Source organism: Musca vetustissima, unplaced genomic scaffold (genome assembly GCF_032173495.1).
Source record: "Musca vetustissima isolate MV318-11 ecotype Yass unplaced genomic scaffold, APGP_CSIRO_Mvet_v1 utg9860, whole genome shotgun sequence".
Classification (NCBI taxonomy): Eukaryota; Metazoa; Arthropoda; class Insecta; order Diptera; family Muscidae; genus Musca; species Musca vetustissima.
Window position 1 is genome coordinate 55417 of NW_026888490.1, and position 14064 is coordinate 69480.

At 32.0% G+C, this 14064-nt stretch overlaps 2 protein-coding genes across 2 annotated transcripts; one reads left to right on the forward strand and one right to left on the reverse strand.

The window, feature by feature from the left end:
- Window positions 1-5474, forward strand: LOC133336354 (uncharacterized). The gene is made up of 5 exons (XM_061544647.1): window positions 1-825; window positions 890-1038; window positions 4467-4746; window positions 4848-5102; window positions 5327-5474. Exons 1-5 carry the CDS (start codon window positions 1-3, stop codon window positions 5405-5407), a joined length of 1590 nt encoding a protein of 529 aa, XP_061400631.1. The 3' UTR covers window positions 5408-5474.
- Window positions 5475-7325: 1851 nt separating this feature from the next.
- On the reverse strand, window positions 7326-11341 carry LOC133336348 (ADP-ribosylation factor-like protein 3). Its single transcript, XM_061544641.1, has 4 exons — window positions 11198-11341; window positions 11007-11138; window positions 7439-7675; window positions 7326-7364 (listed from the first exon to the last, which is right to left on the reverse strand). Exons 1-4 carry the CDS (start codon window positions 11339-11341, stop codon window positions 7326-7328), a joined length of 552 nt encoding a protein of 183 aa, XP_061400625.1.
- Window positions 11342-14064: the final 2723 nt, after the last annotated feature.

The following is a 14064-nucleotide window of genomic DNA, read 5'->3' on the forward strand; positions in this document are numbered from 1 at the left end:
ATGTTGATGAAAAAGGCAATATTGCTATTGGCACTGCTGTGCTTCAATTTGTCCTTTGGACATACTACACAGCGACCCAGCCGTTCTTCGGCTGCGGAGGAAGATTCAAATCCTCTGTTTGACATGGCCTCGATGTTTATTCAAGAGGCCATGAACAATCAAAATAACGGTGCTCGAGGAGGTGGTGGTGGGGGCGGTGCCGCATTGGCCGGTGTGGCTTCGTTAATCGGCTCCTTCATGCAGGCCAACAACGGTGGAGGTCAAGGCAAAGGTGCTGGATCTGGTGCAATGCAAATTTTATCTGGCCTAGGAAGTCTTTTGGCCAATGCTGGAAATAACAATGGACGCAGTAGTGGCGGATTTGACCCATCAATAATCGGCAACGTCATTGAAATGTTCACACAGGGCGATGATGCCGAAGACGATGATGGTGTCGATAACCATCAACATCAAAAACGAGAAAGTAGTGAACCAGGAATCGATTTAGGTTCAATTTTTCAAATTGCTTCTGCATTTATGGGTCAGAATAATGAACAGCCCTTCCAGCGAAGCTCTCATCATCATCAACAAAAACGAGCGGCAGATGGAAAATCTTCAAATGGCCAACAGGAAGAAAATGGGTTTATGAGTTTATTGCCGCTAGTGATGCAAGCTGTCAGTTCATTCGCCGGCCCCGAAGGCCAACATACACAGGAGAAACATAAAGACCATGCCTGGGTTTTGCCACCATTCCTTGAACACCTACACGTCCTGTGGGATCATTTCTCAAACTCGGAATTGGCTGATGCATTGTATGAAAAATCTGGTGTAAACAAAATCTTGAAGGTATGTTGTTGGACGCGTCTTATTTTAAGTACCAGTATTTCAAAATTTTAATTATTTCTGATAGGGGTTCAAGGGACGTGACGGCAAAGTGGATTATGACAAATTATTTGAGTCGCTTAATAATCAATCATTCCGCAGACGTTGGATTAAGTCGGCAACATTGTATTTGGCCGATTGGGCAAGTTATTTGGCTAATCCTGAAGTCTACTTAAAGTAAGTACAATTATATAAAATTAATTAATACTGTAGAACATTTATATTGTACTGGGCTTAGCAAATTCAGTAGACATAAATTGTCAGTTTCATTACATAAGTCAAATAATTTGTTATGGTGGAGGATAACCCGGTAAAAAGTTCTAATATAAATACAGTTTTTATAACAATAATGTACAATTCTTTATTAAATCACAATTAGTCCTGATTTATATTAGGCGAGTTTACTTGCGGCAATTATTATCGTTCCCTTTTGAACATGCTTCATGCGTCTATACAAGGCAATTCGGTTTCGAAAATATTTCTTTTTTCATTTGATGTCAATAGTTTTTTCACATTTAAATAAATATAAAATGTCAACAAATACGAAATACACAAAACGAATTGCCAGAAAATTGTCGGTACGAGCAATTTTTTTCCATTTCTATTCCCCTTGCCCTTCTCTCCTACAGTCAAAGACTTGCCGCAAGTAAACTTGCCTAATCTAAATTGTGACTTAATATCGAAAAAAAAAATAGCAAAAATTATTAGATGTTTGGTTTTGATACCAGCATTTTTAACTTTTATGGACCACAAGCAAATAAAATTGTTTGGTGCTTATAGAATACGCGATGAGTAAATAAATATTTTTTGATTATATATGTTAAGATCTAATCATTGACTCTATATCTACATTAACAATTTGTGTATACAGCACAACTTATTTCAATCGTTCTCGGATCGGATTGTATGATATTTGTTCATATTTTTGGATTGTATATTTTTTTCATATCGTATTTAGCACATTTAAATAAATTCTATGCACAGAAAACTGTATGACCGAGAAAATTCGAGCTTCAAAGAAATAAGTTTATCACGGATATAGTAGTACATAGAAATGATACGAGGATATGAGATATATCGATAGACACAATTGATGATTGAAAATCTAAGTAATGGTCATAGAGTGAGTTCAGTAATTTTTCACAATTGGTTTCCTTCTCTCGACCAATCCAAGTTGTATTCGGCAAAGGCTGGGTGTCTCAGAACCTACTATAATAAATTAAGATGCCTCGTCAGTGTAAGAAAACAATCCTTTTTTTGGTAAACGTTTTTATTTTCTTTTTAATCTAATTTTCGATTTTAAGGTATATTTCACTTTTAACCAGTCAACGCTAGTGAAATATCTGATTATAAATTTACAACGTTTATAGAAGAATATCCAACAATTATTTGTTTGTTCTTTTTAAAGGACAGTGGCGTTAAATGAGTTAATATCTTCAAAATAAAATATTTAGTTTGAAGATATTTATTGTTTTATCATAACCAATATACTCAAATTGATTATTTTATTTCGTAAAGAAAATTCTTGTCGTTATCTGGGTTAATTAATTGCCCAAACGATATTACTAATTGTTAAAAGTGAAATTTGCTTGACGACCGACTAATTATACATTTATTTCAAAAACAAACATTTAAACAATTCTGTTTTTTTATCATAAAGTTCCACTTAATTCCATATATTTATGCTTGGTGAAATCTGGCATTCTCCTCTTGTCGCTGAAGAAGAAATTTCATGACCTACTTTTTATTCCACATTCAGTTAACAGTACAGCCAAAAACAAAATACATAACTGGTGAGAATTGAATCTCATACAAAGGTGACTCGATTCGTATAAACGCACAACTGTGGGTAGATCAGTGACAAGTTGTTTCAGTCCAGCTGATCCATACAAACGGTTTGAATCTAACCGTATAGTTGCGTGTACGAGTACGTTACAGTTATAATAGCGACACATTCAAACATGTTTGTAGCGTACATACGTATATACCAAAACTTTCGGTGTACACAGAAATAAATGTATATAACTATTTGTTTACATGAAGTCGTGATGAACCTGTTAACGAGCACCGATCTTCTCTCCACCATACATTCTTGGAAATCAACTCTGCGTTAGATAGTCCATGGACGGGAATGGTATTTCTACATAGAATTGGTTTTGGATGTGTGCGACTTATTTGGAGCCTATGTGTTGTGATCTGCCGACGTTGTGTATTGAGTGGTTTTGGACTGGTCACAAGAAAGTTTTTGTAAACAAATTTCAAGTGGAAATAGGGTCAATCAGAAATTAACATCAACTTGATTCTTTGTATTGCTTTATACAAAAGTTTTTCTTTTTTTATCAAATTAAAAATTTCTCAAGAATATTTGATACCATTTATTCTCAACATGGATGAGGAAGATAGTTTGTATATAGATTTCCCTTTTCTATTCTCCCACTTTTTCGAGTAGTTTTGTGTATTTTTATTTTCGCTTTTAAGTTTCACTTTTAAAATATTAGCATATTTAAGAAAATTAAGTGATAGCGGAACCATTTCATTTTGTGTTAATATTTTTTAGAAAACCGGTTTCCAAAAATGTATTGGACAGTCTTTTTTGCGTATTAACTCAAATAAATTTGAACAAACTTATATTATTTATTATTTAGAATTTTGTAAGAATACCAACTCTTCACAACTGTAAGGTTTGTTGAACTCGGTATTACCCAAATACGAATGAATCTATGATTCATGATTATTAACCGATTGTCGAAAATTATTTCAAAAATTTAACAGATATCGACAAAAAGTTTATCTGATTAAAAAAGAAAAAATTCTCTATGTACGAGGACATTGTTTTGTACAAATGACCCTAACAAAATTCAAATTTAATTGAAATAAAATCCATTTATTGCAGAATTCTTCTGGAAGAAATTGCACAGTTATAGATGAAACAAACATTTAGTTGTATTCCCTAATCGATTTTGGGATGTCCAATTTCCAGTTTTTTTATTTATAAACACGAATATAAGGTCCTTACGCAGTTAGGTAATACGGACTTTTAACAAATCCTAAAGTACGAGCCTATGAACTTAACTTAAAAATTCTATGACTAAAAACTTTATTTGAATCTTTAATTATTCGATAAATTATTTGAATCATTTTAACTAAACAAATTGTTTGTAGCATTCTGCAAGAATCTATTAATTTTTACTATTTTTTTTCGATATCAATTGTTCAGACTTACAGTTTCCTCAGTTAACCTTTTGTTATAGTTTCGTTAATTTTCAGAGTTTTTAAATAGTCTTTAGGGAACATTTCATACAGACATCTTAAATAAAAAGTTTGGATTTCATTTATTATAATACCGACCATATCAGAATCCGCTGTGAAGAATCATTATATGAAAATATTCTGGTTACCAAGAAAACTTTGAGTTCTTCAGGATACAAAATGTATAACTGGATATAGATAAAAACGCACATCTTTATATCAGTAAGAAAAATAATACCCACATGTAAGATAATCACTATACAAATCGTAGATTTCATAATTTGCTGCATAAACATTTTTTTAATTTTCACTTAACATGTAACAAATCAATTCTTATTACATTCACATTTTTGCAGGTATTTCCAAACAGCACAATTCATGTTCAATGGATTCCTCAAATCTCAAGGCTATCCTAAGAGCACGTTCTTCGATCCAAATCGACCAAGTGAAACTATATCCAATTTATTGGATCACGTTGCCAAACATCATTTGAATGTCAAAATCGATTCGCGGCAGTATGTTAAACCCGCAGTTGGATACGCAAAGGATTTGCTGCAGCTCGGACAGGCCCGAGGACTTTTGCAATTTAATGCCACCGAAATTAGTGACAAACTGACAGACACCATTAACTTGGAGGTAAATTAACAGAAGGACAAAAAAGTCGTTAATCTCAAAATATACTATACAAAGCCTCTAATGCTAACAATTTAATAAAATTATTTTTTTCCATGATGTAGGTTATTGAACCAGTTCTAAAAGTTCATCGTGCGTACCGCTACATTACCAAGCAGCCGCAATGTGATCGTTATGTTTTGTGTCAATTAAATGATGCCGAACAATATTCTGCTGAAGAATCAAGAGGTCTAATATCTGGCGTCAGTCCGAAAATTGTTAAAGTTGGCAGTATGGGTGCTGCGTTCTTCATTAGTACAGAAACAGGAACTCCATTCTGGACATTGTTTAGTGTCATTACATCGGCATCGAACTGTGAGGTGAGTGCAAACAACTTTAGTGATATGTTGTGTGTATGTGTGAAATAATAATTAGAACAAACCAACAAACAGTTCTGTTACCATTTATAGACATATTTGCAGCAATTATTAGCTCTTTTTTCTCTTCATATCCACATACAAACACATATTCTTTATTGTATAACTGGTTGTCTTTTCCACCTGAACATTAATTTCTAACACATTTCTTTCAAATTATTTTCTAGGTCAAATATCCTGTTGATTGTAGCGGTTTTCACGAAGGTGAAGCTAGGGTGACTACTGAATACATACACAACGAACTATAATTCCTTCAACTGACTCTGATAGTAGAGAAATGCCAATTAACAGAACAAAGTCGTGGTACTATATTTATCTATGCATGTATTGTACGCTCTAGTTACAGACTCGCAGATAGAACACGCGTTAATTTTTTATTTTTTAATTTAAGATAGCATTAATTTAAGATAGCATTTGGTTCGTTGTAAGTGCATCGTTGTCCCAGTTAAACGAAAACATGACAATTGGAATTCAAGTTTTCTGTCATAATCTCAATTTGCAATAGGTTATTATTAATTCTTCGATACTTTAAGCTATAAAACTAATTTAATTTTACACGATTTTACTGTGAACATTGTAAGGTTTAAATGTAAATAGTATTATCTCATATGACTAAAAAAAATAAATGAAATTTAAATTAACTGTGGTTTATGTATGTGTTTACAATTGTAAAGAAATATTTTTAGTAGGGTTTGTGGTATATTTGTGATACCATTTTTTATTCTTGCAAAACTAGCTTACTTTGTATTGATATCATAAAAAATATAAGGTTTATTCAAAAACTGTTGTTGGGACAATTTCCATGAACCTCATGTTATTAAAAGAAACGTTTACAACTCATTTAAATATTTATTAATGGTATAAGCATGCATCTTAAGTAAATTCAATCATAAATGCAATTTCTTTGTCCTAACCATAAAACCCTTTAATGTCCTCTATAAAAAAAATCCGCTTTGGGAAAAACTAGTTATTCTGGATTACAGGGAGTGGGAGAATGTGATGAAATTTTGTGCGAAATTTTTCGCTAATAAATTTAAAGCGAGCTGACTACAAAAATATAACAAATAAATATTTTTATGAAAAATATGTACACAATACTTATTCTTTGACGATTGTGAATATTATAAATGGTTGTATGCATATTTTTAACTCAAAAACAACAAATAAAATGCCATTGGGGAGATAAAATATCGAAATTAAATAAATTCAATTCAATTTATTTCATAAACAAGAACCTAGCCCAAAGGGCCATGAGCGATTCCAAAAACTTCTTTACATGGACTACTCCAAAAGCTTAAAATTAACAGTATATCACTTAATTATATCATAAACAACAATACATGAACTACGAAAAAGGCACACAATTATGTAGTGAAATAATAATCTTTATTATGTTTAAAAAACAATAAAAACGTAAAAGTTTTTAATAAAAACAATTAATAAATAAAACATTGAAAAATATTACAAAATAAATTACAATGGGGAAACACACATTACAACTTAAATTACAATATAGCAACACGAACATTTTTTTCAACCACCATTTTTGAAAATTCGCATTTTTTGCTTTTTCTATTCATTCAGAATAAGGCGAGAATGTGAAAGCGAAAAAAAAATCCAAAGCAAGATATCTGCCCAGCGAATATCTAGAAAAAAGCTGATAAAGTTTTGTCTGTCTATTAGTGCAGGCCTGTGCAAAGAATTTCCTTACCCAGCTTATTTTTATTCCCGCATGTGAGTGGGTTAGTAGACGTAGGCTCCAAAAGGACAGGACAAAATAACCAAATGTTTACGCTATTAAATGCATTTTCAATGTCCAGGAGCAGATTACTTATACTTACGATAATTGTCACAACTTAATATGGCGAACGTCACCCGGGCGATGCGCCCGAAAGGGACCCTCACGGGGAACACATATCAAAATCTATCAGGCAGTTCATATGGGAAAACAAAAAACTTCTAAGACTATTTTTTATATTTATTGAGAAATAAAAAAATCAATATCTTCATAGGTGCATATTTGTGTTTTGTGTGTTATAAATTGTATTGATTTAGTATTAATTGTAGTTATCAAGTATACACATCATATTGCAAATTGTATATGCCTTTGAAAAGGGGGGAGGGTAGCAAGAGTTCATAAAATACAAACATTATCACAGTGACTCATCATTTCTTCATGTGTTTGCATACCCAGTCCATTCCTTCCTGTAAAAGTAGTAAAATGCATAAACCAAACAGTTAAAATATAAACATTACATCAAAATGTAAATTCTACATACTTTGATTCCCGTCCCCTCCACAGCTGAACATGCCTTAATTTGCCATGTGCGCTCTTCCAAACGTACCAAACCAATTGCCTCCGCCACTTCAGATGATGTCATTGCATTTGGTAAATCTTGTTTGTTGGCAAATACTAAGAGAGGCACCTGCTTTAATCGATTGTCCATTAATATTTCGAAGAGTTCGTTTCCCGTTTCACCCAATCGTTCCCGATCAGTACAGTCTATTACATAAATCTTAAAAGAAATTAAAACGTGAAAAAGTTTTCATATTTCTTTTTTGGTTAATTCGCAATGAAAATTTTATATTAAAGGAAAACTTGGGCATGAATTTGGCTCCTGTGTCACCTTTTATTTATTTTATTTATTTATATATTTCATAGTGCCCAGTCTTTCGACCTTAAGGCTGTAAGCTACATTTGACAATTAAATATAAATTTTATCGTATTAAGCGGCTTAAATGTAAAAGGGAGGGATATTGAACTACTAAAGAATATTATACCGATCAAATTACAAAAAAAAAAGTTTTTGTTTATTATTATAGGTTATGATTAAAAAATTTGATTAATTGGATTATGACTACTCCAGTAGGAATGGAATGGAAAATTATTATATATAAAAATGAGTTGTGTTTTTATCTAAATAATTTGTATCACAAATATAAAAAAAAATTAAACATACATACGTACATTAAAAAATTTAATTGAATTGAATGAAACCCATGGAATCCACATCGAAAAGTGAAACCCAAAGTGAGAAAGTGGAACTAAAGCCATATTCTGATGGACAGTTAACGACGTTGATTCCACAAAAATTACTTACAGAAATTAATCCATTCATTAAATGAACAAAATTTATTATTTGATATTTTATCCCAATTTTTGTTTGTTTTATATTCTAATTAGAATCGAATGGAAGCAAAGATATGTGGAATTAAGTGGGCAACTTAACTTACTTTCCTCTATTTTTTATTTATTATTTCATTATGTAACAATAAAGCCTTATAAGGCCAAACTAAATATGTTACATTCTAAAAATGTACGCCTAAAATAAATTTCCATTCATATAATTAAACATTTTCAAATATCATAAAAATTTCATTATAATTACGTAATACTGTTTTGTTTCCCCAACCAAAAAATATATAAATATTGAAACAAAATAAAAAAGTCCAAATTAGCAATAACATAGTGCAAAATCACATTAATTTCAAATAAAATAGCATATATAGATATGAGAGTATAAGTATATATCAAGTGTTTAAGAAGTAATCATTTATTTTTCTACGATTTATTTTTCAACTCCTGGCAACACGAACCTAAAATGATCTCTCAAATATAGAACAAGATATCCTCGGAATAACCAAATTTGGGTTTCTCGTTGACCGAGAAAAGGTAAAAGACTGTCGAAAGGAATAAGGAATTCCCCTTTTGGCCATATTGTAAAAAAACTGCAAGTTACATCTGTCCACATAAGACATAAATGGAACTCCCAAAAATTGCTGAGTATGTTCAGAAATGTGATGCCATCAACCCAGGTTGAAAACAAAAAGAACTATGGTGTTTACTAACCTCTTCAGTCTCTGCATATTACAAGATCGAGTTCCTGAAATAATTTCTAAGTCATACCGTATATTTGGCATCAATAGATCATGTGCTAACCTTATTTTAACCCAACGTGGAAAGTACACACTACAAGAATAAATTTTACGTAGTGTACCATAAACTTGTGGTTAATATGCAAAAAAAAAAATAAATATGTCATCCGCAAAAAAGAATGGAGTACAGATATCGGAGTCTAAAACTGAGAAAGATCATTTAGATATAAAATAAATATCGGGGGCCCAAGGACAGATCCCTGTGGGACACCAGATTTCAAAGAAACAATTTTAGATCTTGCACCATTGATTTCAACAAACTGAGACCTATCTGTCAAGTATGAAAGTACCAAACGACATGCAGACTTTGAAAAATTGAATTGTGTATGCAGCTTATTAATCATTATTGAATAAGATATAGAGTTAAAAGCCTTGGTCAAATCCAAGCAAACTAAGAAGGACATCCTCCCTATATTAGCATTACATCTAACCATATCAGTAACATGTAGCAATAATGATGTGGTATTATGACCACTACGGAATGCATGCTGGTTATAAAATAAATCATTCTGAATTTGTAACAAAATCTGCTTCTTCATCAAATGTTCACACACCTTCGACAGAACAGGTAAAATTGAAATATGTCTTAAATCGTTGGGAGAAAGTACCGATGATGTCTTAGGTATTGGGACAACCCGTGCTTTTTTCCATGCCAACGGAAAAACAGATGTTGTAAGAATACTATTCATCAAATCCAAAACGATTTCAGAAACATAAGGGAAAATAGCATTCAAAAATTTCAATGATATGTTATCCACACCAACAGCCCTCGACTTTATTTTTTTAAGTGCCAGAACAACATCTTCAACGTTTACACATCCAAAAGCAAATGAATTATCCGTTTCAGAAAACAAATTGAAATCAACATTATTATAAACAATAGAATGAACATTATCAGAGAAAAAATATTCAGCTCATCTATGTTACCATCGTAAAACATACTATCATCACCAACACATGCAGACTCCCTAAGTACCTTCCATAGTCCGCATGTATCCATACCACTAAACTGCTTCATATAATGCCTTCTTTTCTTCTTACGAATAATAGATTTGCCCTTTTCCTATACTTAGTATACACTTTCCAGAGTCTATCACAACGATTCTGCCGATATGCTTGATGACAAGTCTCTCAATGATCTAAAAAAACGTATCTCATTGCAATCCATCCAGATATCCACCTTTAAGGGTAGTCTCCTTTTAACAATCGGAACAAATTTGTGTAAATCATTAGACTAGAAAGTACATCACACTTAACGTTAACATCACAAGTAGCATAAAATGTAGAAAAACCATAACCCGATAGATAAGCCAATAACCTATCCCACTCAATATTAGTGTAACCGTGAAAAAATACAAACTGTTCTGATTTCTCAAAATTTATGTGAAATGAAGAAAATATGAGAGCATGATGCGACATTACAGGACACTGCATCTGGCCAGATGAAAGGATGTTTAAATTAGGACTCACAATCATAAAATCTATTAGGGAAGATGAACCGTGCGCGACATCAAAATGAGTGGGTCTAGAGTTATGATGAATAGAGAGACATAACCTCGAACAACAAAGACGGAAAATAGATGACAATGAAGTATTGAACAAGTTTGTGTTGAAGTCACCAACTGCAATAATATTCTTATATTTTAAAAATTTTTTATATACATTCAATTTTAAAACAAATGTGAATTTTCTATTCCATATACATGAGAGATAAACCAGATATATATTTCTTTTCGCTAGTGCTATAAACCGTTGTTTTTCAAACAACGAAATAACCCCCAGAGAACGCAGTTAAAACGAATAAGGAATAACGGGTTTTAGAAAAAGTATTACACAAATCGCGGACAAAGGTATATTGATAAAAGATATAACTTTGGCCATAATTAATTTATAGCTTATATTATTTTTTACCAAAACATCGGTATTCGCAAAGTAGTTCTTCCAGTAAGGTCGAATTTTCCACTGGCCTCCAATATCCCATACATTTAATTTGAAACCATCTGCAGATACGGATTTAATGTTAAAACCAGCAGTCGGCGTAACCTGAAAAGGATGAATACTAGTCAAATAAACACATACAATTACTAATCAATTGAGCTTACCGTTGTAATTTCTTCGTTAGCCAACTGTTTTAATATAGTCGTTTTCCCCGCGTTGTCTAAGCCCAGCAATAATATTCTGGCTTCTTTCTCAGGATTTGGTCTCAGCTTTCTAAGTAATGACAACAGACCCTGGAAAATATACATAAATTGTTGGTACAAATTGAGCTTTCGAAAATGAATAAATAAACGAAAATGAATGAATGAATTTTGCGAACACTCATTTCTTTCAATATGTTTTGGCATTTGAAGTAATTTCCTGTGCAGATAGTGCTAATTAGCGTCCAAATAAAATTTGGGAAAAAAGACATATTCTGTGAGTCGATCTCCGGCGAGACAGGCATGTATTGAACAAAATAGTGTCAAAGTATTACTAAAATATCCGGTGGGTTGTAGCCCGAAGTGGAATGGCAGGTTGATATGTACCTCTAGGAAGATCACTACGAAGTTTCGCTACACAAACATTAAGAAATATTTTAGTGTTACCGTACCAGAGCACAACGAAAGTCGTAGTGTTTAACAAATTGTTTTGTATGTTCGCTTACCCAATAATTTGAACAAATTGTTACTGAATGTTGTTCGTTTACGCAAAAGTCCAGCAAAAGAGAGACAAAATTTGACAGTTGTGTTACTGAGTATTTACAAATTCTTACTGGGAAATTTTTCCCAGTACATATTTTGCAGTAACATCAGCTGTGTCTTGTTTACCTTTCCAGTAAAATTTACTCAGTAAGTTCTATTTTAGAGAGTAAGTCGCTTTTATTCTTCTATTTGCAAAAATTGTGTAGAATGTTCAAATTTGAAATTAACTACTGATTGAAATACATCGAACTGTGCAAAATAAATGTTACTAGAAAAATATTCCTAATAACATTTATTATGTTCTCACTTTTACTGGATTTTGGAGTAAACAGTAACATTTGGTAACAATAGGTTCATTCGTTTACTTTCCCAGTAACATTTACTCAGTAAGAATTTGCAGAGAGTAAATACGAATTTTTCATTCTCAAGAGAGAAAATAGCAAAAAAATAAACGAACAACAACCAGTAAAAAGATTGTATCGCCACAGCTGATTTAAAAACTACAAACAATATGTCGCAAACAAAAAAGCAGCATTTTATTAGAAAAATGCGGTTTCTTTATCCATTGTACTGTTTAATGATACAAAACCAAAATAAAATTCACAAAACAATCAATTTGCCTGAGAAAAATTTTGTTTTTTACAAAACATAACAAAACAGCTGATTAAATATCAGCTGTATCACAACTGTTAAGTCTGTTCTCTCAATTCACTCTCTTTTATTGGACTTTTGGATTATCGAACAAAATTTTGTACAAATTTGTATCAATTATTAAGTAAAGGAATGAACAGTAAACAGACGCAACCAAGATCTAATAAATAATTTCACCCAGCTCACGAAAGTCAACTGTTTTTTCTCAAGTCTAATGTCAAAAAATGAACTTTGTTTACATTTTCATGATGGTAGTTAATTCACAATAATGGATTTTGGCAGCAAACTTGAGAGGCAGCTGTTATCCAGCTGGTCTCCCTGGGTGACCTTATTAATAGACCTTGGTCGGGACAAAAACAAATGCATGGCCTATAAATAAGGTCACCAAGGGAGACCAGCTGATTATCGATACCTCTCAAGTTTGCTGTCAAAATCCATTATTGTGAATTGACTTCCATTATGAAAACGTAAACAAAGTAGACATTTTTGACATTAGACTTGAGGAAAAACAGCTGTTTTTCGATTTCGATTGCTATCTTGGTGACCTTATTAATAGATCTTGAACAAATGTTTTTGTTTTGATACATCAGCTCTGTCTGTTAACTCGATAATTTGTAACAATTGTTACCAAATGTTACTAAATGTTGTCTGTTTACACAATAATCCAGTAAAAGAGAGTCAAGTGAGAGAGCAAGTTTGACAGTTGAACAACAACAAAGTTGCTGCAGTTTACTGAAAGAATTTTATTCAGTAAGATTTTGCAACTCAGCCATTTTCTGATCAGCTGTTTTCTGACCAAACACAAAAATTATTTAAAACATTTTTTTTAATTTGCAAAGTTCAATTCAAAGTTAATTACAGAAAATGGAAGAAAATTCCTAAGTAATGCAAACTTTCATTAAATTAAAAACTAATTTCTTATATATTTTTAGCCATGTTCCAGATAGAGGGCAATGTATTGATGCAGGTAGCTTAAATGTTCCCGGGGAACAACCAGATCAATTTTTCTTTTATTATTCATTTTATTTTTAATATTAAATGCAATACAAATAATTGTGTTCGTCCTTTGTTTGTTGTTTATTTTGGCGCAAATCAAATGTTTTCTTGAATCAGCTGTTTAATTGCTAAATCGTACTAAATGTTGTCTGTTTTCTTTTTTCAGTATTATCGCAAAAGAGAGTAAGGAAGGCTTACTCTCTGAACTAGAACTTACTGAATAAATGTTGCTGGAAAAGTAACCAGGCACACCTATCATCACCTTATTATCGCGTTTTGAAATGCTGGGTGACTTTATTAAGAAATGAAGACAAATACAATTTCGATACTTTTTCATTTTCCAACCCTTGTCCCTACGCATACCTATTAAAATATAGGCAAAATACGAAAACAACAGTGACACCTTTAAAATGCACTTTTGTTCCAAGTAATATATTTCTGAGCCTATGAATACAATATTTATTGGGCCACATATATGCAATACCGAAAGACAACATCTTTTTTGATTACTGTGGGAAGATAACATCTGATTGTGGGTAAGTAAAAGTATGAATTTGTTGCCATGGTAACTTCTTTTGTTTTCGAATTACACACCACAATATTAAAAAAATACATAATAATTTATTACTTTTTACTTCCAA